Raw genomic sequence first — 9,843 nt, 5'->3', positions numbered from 1 at the left:
TTTCAAATATTTGATTTAATCAGGCAAAAAATAGCCTATACGCAAATTGTCAGCAAAATTTCAATACGGTATCAAAACTGTATCGTAAGCCCTTAAGTCGTATTTTCAAGTTTTATTGCTCTACATGATATTGACCAAATTTAGTAAGCAACCCAAAAAATACATTATATTAAGTTAATACTACAATTCATAGGAGCCAGCAGCCAACAACTGTGTAAACATACAACACAATTAACCCCAAAAAGTCCAAGAAACATAAAAATAAATCTAACAAACACACAAACAATAATACACGTCTGTCGTATTAAATTACAATCCTGGTACCTTTGATAACTATTTACACCACTGGATCGATGCCACTTCTGGTGGATGTTTCGTTCCCGAGGGTAATCATCAGCCCAGTAGTTAGCACGTCCGTGTTGACATGAATATCAATAATTTATATAAATTTCCTGTTACAAAACTTTGAATTTCGAAAACCTAGAGATTTTATTATTTTAGTAATAGATTACCTTAGCCGTATTTGGCACAATTTTTTGGAATGTTGGGTCCTCAATGCTCTTCCACTTTGTACTTGTTTGGCTTTATAAATATTTTGATCTGAGCTTCACTGATGAGTCTAATGTAGACGAAACGCGCGTCTGGTGTATTAAATTATCACCCTGGTACCTTTGATAACTATTATAGTTGATAGTAGATCATAGTCAGGAGGATGATTATTACTGTAAATGACATTTGCCTTTTAATGGCATAATGTCACTCCCAATCTGAATAAAATTCGAATTTATTGAAACTCCTTGCTCGTCATATGACATATATATTTTTACTTAATTTGCCATCATTGAATATTTAATATACTGCGAGTGCCAAACGAAACGCAACTTTTTTAACTTCTATTTTTTCATTTGATAAGAAATTCAAACAAGGATAAAATAATTGGAAATTTACCAATCATTCCTAGCTTTCTTTTCAGGTTCAGTTTAATCACATTTCAATAGGAATCCACGAGTTTTCACTTACCCCTATATGACAATCACAAGTGTTTGAAATGAAGAAAAAAATGCTGCGAGACCAAGCCACAATTTTTAAAAGTAAACCATATTAGGTCAAAGTACCGACTTCAACACGCTATAAAGGGCCTCAAATTACTCGTGTTAAACCATCCAATCAGAACAACCAACGGTCTAATCTATATAAAACGATAAACATGTATAAACTACATCAACACACGACAACCACTGAACATCAGGTGCTTTGAAAAGTCAATTTTGAACTATTTTTACAAAAGGGATAAAAAAAAAAAGGGTCTAGCATTATATGTCACATTTCTTTAGGCGCTCATCATATTTTATTAAAATTTTGACGGAGATGTAAGTTGGGCACATTTAACACCTACCTGCCTTTACAGTACTAATCTCACAAGAACTAATACCCGAGTGAGACCCCCCTCCCCGTATAATTATCCACTATGAAATAATTCGTTTTGTGTAATGCTATAATCTCATGTCGCGTCGCCCCTTGTGTCCTTTAATTTAGAATCAGGGGCGGATCCAGAAATTTTTATAAGTGGGGGGACACTGACTGGCCTAAGAGGGGGCCCGCTCCAGTCACGCTTCAGTGATTCCCTATATAAGCAACCAAATTTTTCTCAAGCCCCCCCCCCCCCCCCCCCTAAATCCGCCTCTGAGAATAAAGCATTTTTCATTCTATTCCATTCAATAAATATAAAATTTTATGTTCTGAGTGGCAATGCCTGTCGAATAGACCCAGATAATATATAACGCCTGTATAATTGACACAGATAACACCACTGGGTCGATGCCACTGCTGGTGGACGTTTCTTCGCCGAGGGTATTACCAGCCCAGGAGCCAACACTTTGGTGATGTTGTCATGAATACCAATAATGTGGTTATTTGAATAAATTTCCTGTTTACAAAACTTTGATTTTTTCGAAAAACTAAGGATAATTATTCTTATTCCAGGCATAGATTACCTTAGTCGTATTTGGCACTACCTTTTGGAATTTTGGATCCTCAATGCTCTTCAACTTTGTATTTTTTTTGGCTTTATAAAATATTTAGATATGAGCGTCACTGATGAGTCTTATGTAGACGAAACGCGCGTCTGGCGTATAAAATTATAATCCTGGTGCCTTTGATAAATAATAACATAACCTATACAATGATCCCAAATAATTAAGACTGATATGTTTATGAAAAAGGTGACCTATATATGTACAATAGTCCAAGACGATAGCAACAGGAAACAATATAAAGTTTATTATCAATAATTTCCTGAGATTAGAAAGATTTTCAGGCGTATAATTAAATATTCTTTAATCAGGTAAATAGAACAGAATTTGATGAGAATGTCATTAAAGTGAGAGGGTTAGCGCTATAGAAACAGGTTTAATCCACCATTTTCTACATCTGAAAATGCCTGTACCAAGTCAGGAAAATGACGGTTCTTGTCCATTCGTTTTTGATGCGTTATGTTATTTGATTTAGCCATGTGATAATGGACTTTCCGAATTGATTTTCCTCTAAGTTCAGTATTTTTGTGATTTTACTTTTTGAAACTCTTCCTTTTCTAAAAGTTGATGGTCTTACCATTGTTTAAAACTGATTTTACCGCAGCTTACTGTCAGACCATGTTAGTGTATACAGGAGAGACATATAAAATACAGTTGGTGTCTGTGACAATCCGTAATATTCGTATAAAATAAATGTTTTTGTTAGACGAGTAATAAGGTATGTAAACAGTATATAATGTAGCAATTTAAATAAGTTTAAGTAGTATACATACTGTAAACAGAATTAGTTAGTACAGTTTGCAAATTAAAGAAATTTGTCATTTAAAATTTCTTCAAAAATGTTGATTTGCATATATGACTTCTTGATTCGTCTAAAAAAAATGTCATGAATGTTTTTAGCTGTCAAATCAACATTACCAATTTCTTCGAGTAACGGATTAATGAAAATGAAAACAATTACAAGATAGAGTTTAATTTTGACATTGTATCTTATTAAATCACCTGTACTAATAAACAAGAATGCCTCATAAAATTACTATGTGCACTAATCGCCTCATGAATTGTTTTCAACATTTTACAATGATTAGCTTCCTTTAAAATCAGACAATTCGAAATTACAAAAAAAGCACATTGGTATGAAAACTAAAACGTGTTGACTATGGAAATCATGTACACAGGAATAGTATATAATTGGTTATTAATTATTTTCCTTAATAGATTAGAAATTATAAGCAGTAGTGTCAAATATATGGCTGTTAACGCAGAAAGTTGAAACGTGCATCCACTTTTTTAACGCAGAAAGTTGAAACGTGCATCCACTTTTTCCCCAGTGGATTTCACCACAGCTTCAACGGCAATATCGGTCCCTCCGAATCTCATCCCTACCACGACCTCCCGTTCACATCCTCCCCTAATGTCCGACATATCTACCTCAAGATCGCCAAGGTAAGAACATTCCGTCTCATCTATATACTCTGGATCCACTGCACGAGACGCATAAATAGGGAGGCGTATTTTACGCTGATCACCTTTTAATGGATTATAAGTTCTCTGATCGGTGACCTCCCCTACCTCTATCGGCTGACCTCTTTCGACATGCTTGCCGAATCTATCACGACAGTACATGATATCATTGACGATTTGTTTCTTGTCCTCCGGGTCGGTATGGGGACGGAAACGTTTGTTTGTACTTATGCCATACGTGAATCTACTAATTCGGGGATTTATAACTTTAGGGTTGAATCCAAATTGAACAGCTCCCTTCAACACGGCAAGTCCGGCTTCTTCGGGAATTATCACAGTTTTGTTATGGTATGCAGACTTAATTGCTTCCTGAAGCATTTGCGATTCTGAGAAGCCACCCACCATCAAAATTATTTCAGTGTCAACAACTGCTGGTTCTTGGAATATACCATTAAGGTGCTGCGTAATTTGGCGGCAAGTTTCACTATAGAAATCTTTAGCAGTGTCAGGATCAACGCGTAATTTATCACCAATCCACGACATTGATTTGTTTGATTTAAAAGAATCTTTTAAAGAAACACCTTTTACCTCCTGAAATTTTTCACTTAAAATCAACGGAATTCGAAGTGTAATTTTTGCTGTACTGTCTGGACGAATGCCACGCTTTTTCACCTCGAACTCCCTACATAAGCTCAAATATTCTGCTTTGTCCTCATTTCTGAACTTGTCCATTGTTTCCATTCCGACAATATCCAACATAAATTCGTCAAAGGCTTGGTCGACCTTGACTCCACCCCAATCCCCTCCATTCGCCATATAAATCTGTTTAATATTACCGTCTGGTTTAATTTCTTGTACAGTGATGTCAATTGTACCACCTGTGTAAAACATTATTGCAAAATAATTAACTAAACAATATCATTAGAATAGTGCACGTGGTTATTTTGCGTGCTGACTTACGAAAATAATGTTTCTGGAACGTGAATGTGAATAGATATAGGAAGATGTGGTGTGAGTGCCAATGAGACAACTCTCTATCCAAATAACAATCTATAAAAGTAAACCATTATAGTTAACATTTTCCATAAGTTAATACATAAATTAGAAACAATGGTAAACTAACGCTAATCATTATCACCCGTAGGTTGAATGTTTTGTCATCTTTCCATTTATTGTGAAAAAGCATGTACCATAACAGAGAAATGCTCATAATTATTGCATTTAGACATAATTACTGTGATCATATGTATATATGTTACTACGTTATTACCTCCAGCGTCCAATATAAGATATTTTGTTCCAGCCGCAAAAGCATCCAGTGTGGATCTCCCACCAGAACTGATCGTTCTGTCGACAGGTAAGTTCTTACAATAGATAGATGCAGCTTCTGGTTCTAACGCCAAGATCAGGCGACTGTTGGGAATTCCTCCCTGAAAATGTATTAGTCAGTTTGTAAGACAATAACATGGTCGATGACCAATAGGAACACGAGTAATGCTTAATTCCTATTAACAATCTCCCTGAAAATGCATCAAATTTTAACTACAACAAATCGGAAATGTGTCCATGGGACACAGATAATGCCCCCCTCCCCCCGCTTGCACATAACGTTATAAAAGGAAAGTCAAGCACAGTAAAAGTGACACTAACCAAATTTGTACTTGATACTCTAGAACGGTAATAGTGACGCTACCAACATTCTAATTTATGCTGTGTTTTGTGGTAATGATCATTGTGTATAATTTAACATTTTGTTAAGGCAAACTAAGTGAGGGAACGGAAACAAATTTTGAGGCGTTTGTAAGGACGGACGTACAGACTGACGACGTGAAAATTCAATGCTCCTTCGGGTTCCGCTACGGCGAGGATAGTAAAGTTATCTTATCCGATAACTGGCCTTTTAAAGCTTTTTTAATAATTCATGAAATGTGTACTAACAATAGCAGTTTCTCAGCTTCATTATGGGGTTATGAGAATCTTAAACATTTTATGACTTATTTCTTTATTTAAAACTAATATGACAAAATTAAAAATGCTAATAAAGACGAAGTTAGAATTTTAACATTATATAAATCTGACATACATTATTAGCAGCTTCCCTCATAAATTGTTTGGCTGGATCTGACCAGATAGCTGGTACCGTTAGAACCCAGTCTATTTCCTGTGGCTTTATACCGTCTGTTTTACTACTAATGTGCTCCTCTAGGTGCATCCGGAGAAATTTAATGCTCTCTGTAAAGACTCTCATTGCTGGCATCAGACAACCATTCTCACCCTCCAACATAAAATCCCTCGATATTTCCTGTTGGTATTAAATGCAGATACACAAAATTAAAATCTAACATTAAAAATGTTACAGTGAATCGCAATGAAAAGAAAAAAGAAAAACAGTCTAGTTAATGATATCTCCCCGTGAAATTCAATTTAAACTGTTCAAAATGGTGCTTTTTATCTTGACTATAACATATTGATGAGATGTGGTTTGATCGCCAATGATCCCACATGGTCCAACAGAAACATAATTTGAATGATGTTATGTGTAGGTATCCATGAAACCTTTCCCATGGAAATTAAGCAACCAGTTATCTAAATAAAAAAAAATCCTTTCCGGCAATTCAAAACCTTGTATGTATTACATTCTGATAAAAGTTAACAAACCTTTTTGTCATATAGTTGCATTTTAAATCTTTTAAAGAAGAACCAGTCCATATGCTCTTCCTCTTGTGCTAGCTCTGTGTATTTATCTTCTGCTTCCCCGCCGAACGACTCAAATACTTGATTTTGATTAAACAAAATACATGTGGGTGTTTTAAGGGAAAGACCTGGCTGTGAACCTGTATGCCAATGGCTTCCAGACACTCTTGTAGGATCAACTTTGTAGTCATTTCTTATAGCAAATGCATATCCCGAAAATGTTGTACCAAAGTCGATAGCTGCCACCAGTAAAGATTCTGAAATTGTCTCACCACACGCCATTCTAAACCATGTAAACCAGTGGTATCTTTACAGATGCTTGAGCTGAAAGTAATATAATCAATTAAAGAGACATGGGAGGACTGCCAGTGAGAACATTATCCATAGGAGGACTGCCAGTGAGAACATTATCCATAGGAGGACTGCCCAATCTAATTAAAATATGTAGTATATATAACGTAATCAGAGATCAATATTTTAATTAGATTGGAGGACTGCCAGTGAGAACATTATCTATAGAAGGACTGCCAGTGAGAAGATTATCCATAGGAGGGCTGCCAGTGAGAACATTATCTATTGGAGGACTGCCAGTGAGAACATTATCTATAGAAGGACTGCCAGTGAGAAGATTATCCATAGGAGGGCTGCCAGTGAAAACATTATCTATTGGAGGGCTGCCAGTGAGAACACTATCCATAAGGATCAATGGACAAAGATGTAAACAACAACAGCCCACCGTACTGTCTTCGTCATTGAAAAAAAAACCAATTATGTATGTAGTAAGTTATAAAAGCCATGACAAAACGAGAAGATAATTCAAAAAACAAAACCACAGGTGTGGTTTATACTTAAATAATCAACACGAAAAAACACACACAAAGTACGACTGACAGCAACCAAAGACACCAACTACCACTTGATTACATGTTACCCACTTTTGAAACAAGGACACAAAGAATGCAGCGAGGTTTGAAATGTTTGGTAGCGACTAAAAAGGTTTACAGTAAGAACAAGCGAAAAATCGGTCGGAAAGGACTAAACTCATTAAAACAGTTACTAAAACGCACAAGATAATAAAAACAACAAATAGAAGCAGGCATTCTGTATGAAAAAAAGAGTGCCACATATATATATAATTATATAGAGTTGTCGTTGATTCATGTCGGTCATATTTGTTTTTCGGAATTGTAATTGTATGTAAAATAGGCTGTTTTCTTTTTTAAATTTGTTTTTCACGATTTCCCTGTCAGGGTCTTTTATAGGTAACTATATATTATGGATTTTTCTCGTTGTTGAAAATCATGCGACGGCCCATAATTGTTAATTGATACGAACACACTGCTTTATCATTTGATTTAATAAGTTGACCATATTTATATGCCCTAGCCAACCCTCTTGTTTTTTTTTATTTTGATGAAGAAGTTAAATGGTTGAGGGGCCATCTTCTTCTTCTTTATTTTTTTTCTCTTCTATCTGGAGTACCACTACTTTTGTAGTGTAACACGGATAAGCAACTGATTCATAAAACTGATTCAGAAAAAAGGGACCGTATCGAAATGGCAGTTCAATAATTTTGTAAGTCTAATCTGTTTCATCAATATATACTCGAGTGTTCGTTGTTGCTTGTTGCTATAAAAATTAAAGTTTTAAATCCATGCAAACTGTAATTGTTCTGCTCCACGGGCGTCTGTGATTGACAAATACAAAGCTGTTACTGTTGTCATTTAGGAAGGAGTATGTACCCTTTTGTTGGTTAAATGCTAATCAAATGGACATTTTGTCGTCAAACTACAGTCTTTCTCCTTGTACACTAAGATTTGACAATTCTATACTTCATAGATAGAGAAATGGTCCATTTAGTGCTGAGACAATGATTTGTTAAAATACGTCTTTAAATAAAGATACGAGTTAAAACATTTACTAATATGAACTATCCAAGTACACCTTCTGGGGTGATGGTTAATACTCTAGTGACTCAGCACGAGTTTTGTTGGATTGTAAAGGGTGCTGTAAAGGCTGTTTGAGATTTTTTATAAACAATAAACGTTTTTTCTAAGATGTTAAAACGAGAATCACTGTAAAAACGTAAGTGGATTTTCTGTAAAAATCTTGGCTTGATTTGCCAAAAGGAATCTATTTCCTTTTAAATAAAACAACATAATAAAAAGTATTGTTGTAAACACCTCACTTCCGCCAAAAAATGACCAGCCACTTTTAAATTTGTTCTAAATGTTTTGCACTTTGAAAATTAAATTTCATAATACACAGGCCTTCAGAAGGGGTCATGCACTACAAGAAACGGTGGTTCAGTAAACTCTAAGTGCAAAATTGAGAAATTGGAAAAGGGGAATGTATCAAAGACAACAACATAACCATAGAACAGACATCAGAATGTCACCAACAGGTGTGCCTATTTGAATGAAAATAAATCATCTTCCTCTTCATCTATTTAATCAAAACTCCATGAGTGAAATCGTCGTTACAATAATACTGGTGCATCTTCTTTGGTTTTAAAGAATATTGGTATTCTATCATTTTTCTAATACCGGACACCTTTTTATCAAAACTTGATCGTGAATTCATTTGTATCACGTGTTAAAATTTGTTATCAAATGTACAAAATCAAATTTGGAAGAAACATATTAAATATAAACTAAAGAAACTTTAAGAACATATAACCATGCATTTTTTGGTAACATTTTGTTCTTAAATGGCAATCCAGATTTCGGATATATCCAAACAAATAATTTGTTTTTGCATAAACATGATAAACATGTAGTGGCGGATCCAAATGTTTCCATATCCTACTACCTGGTTTCATGAGAGGGGCCTGATCAAGTCATGCTTCAGAGATTCCCTAAATAATCAACTATTCCCCCCCTTAATTAGGGGGGGGGGGGGGGAGTACACTGTCATTATTATATATATGCATGTACAATATCCGTAAATGTCATAGTTGTTTGATCATATGTGGTGACTTAAGTTTATGCACACACATCTTTGTATTATAATTGACTTTATAATGCGTAAAAGGTACGTCCTAGTCGTGGGTCGAGGGTAAGCAAATAGCTCGAACAGTTGAAAGATGTACTGTCACAGCAGATCATTATAAACATTGGTCAAGTAACTGGTGAACTCAGACAAATGTAAAACTATCATGGGTAATGACCAATATGTGTTTTAAATAAACTTTAAGTTTTACATACCTGTCGTAATGAATAATACTGTGTACTGGATTACGATAGCAACCCGGAAGATAAATACACATATACATCACGTGATCAATGTTTGTTATTTCACAATTGTGTGTGTTAAAGTGTTTATTTAAAATCTATGCATTTTATGGTATGTGATCAAGGTGAATCGATTCAAAATATTCACAGTTAGAATAATCTTTACTAGGATGTGATTTGTAAGTATTTATTAGTTAGCACTTATCATTTGGAAACATTTGAAAACACTGAGAGATTAATCAAAAGTGAAGATCGCGTTATGACCATTCGTAACAATTTTATTGTGTCACGAAGGGGCCTTTGTAGTTTCAGTTCTGTATTTTACTAAACATATGTTCTCCATCCCTCGAGGTAATATTTAGCTAATATTTTTTCTTCTTTAACGGTTCAGGTTGACATTATAATAACGGTCATGCATT

At 34.9% G+C, this 9,843-nt stretch overlaps 2 protein-coding genes across 2 annotated transcripts in view; one reads left to right on the top strand and one right to left on the bottom strand.

Annotated features, from left to right (window-relative positions):
• Positions 1-2,990: 2,990 nt before the first annotated feature.
• On the bottom strand, positions 2,991-6,476 carry LOC134698154 (heat shock 70 kDa protein 12A-like). Its single transcript, XM_063560461.1, has 4 exons — positions 6,156-6,476; positions 5,581-5,799; positions 4,768-4,927; positions 2,991-4,375 (listed from the first exon to the last, which is right to left on the bottom strand). The coding sequence occupies exons 1-4, from the start codon at positions 6,471-6,473 to the stop codon at positions 3,324-3,326; spliced, it is 1,749 nt and encodes a 582-aa protein (XP_063416531.1). The 5' UTR covers positions 6,474-6,476; the 3' UTR covers positions 2,991-3,323.
• Positions 6,477-9,467: 2,991 nt separating this feature from the next.
• The window catches only part of LOC134696926 (heat shock 70 kDa protein 12B-like), a 28,185-nt gene continuing 27,809 nt past the window's right edge, over positions 9,468-9,843 (top strand). Inside the window, exon 1 of the mRNA XM_063558893.1 lies at positions 9,468-9,603. The gene's annotated coding sequence lies outside the window, so the exon portion shown is untranslated. The remainder of the gene's footprint in view (positions 9,604-9,843) is intronic.

The sequence above is a fragment of the Mytilus trossulus genome, chromosome 14 (assembly GCF_036588685.1).
Source record: "Mytilus trossulus isolate FHL-02 chromosome 14, PNRI_Mtr1.1.1.hap1, whole genome shotgun sequence".
In the NCBI taxonomy this organism is placed as follows: Eukaryota; Metazoa; Mollusca; class Bivalvia; order Mytilida; family Mytilidae; genus Mytilus; species Mytilus trossulus.
This window is presented reverse-complemented; position numbering and strand designations above follow the sequence as displayed.

Bases quoted from the DNA above. Each gene is read 5' to 3' on its own strand.
- LOC134698154 (XM_063560461.1), bottom strand. From the start codon at position 6,473: ATGGCGTGTGGTGAGACAATTTCAGAATCTTTACTGGTGGCAGCTATC. The intron at 5,800-6,155 runs GTTTGTTAACTT...TAATACCAACAG, and splicing joins TGCAACTATATGACAAAAAG to GAAATATCGAGGGATTTTAT. The intron at 4,928-5,580 runs GTATGTCAGATT...ATACATTTTCAG, and splicing joins TGAGGGAAGCTGCTAATAAT to GGAGGAATTCCCAACAGTCG.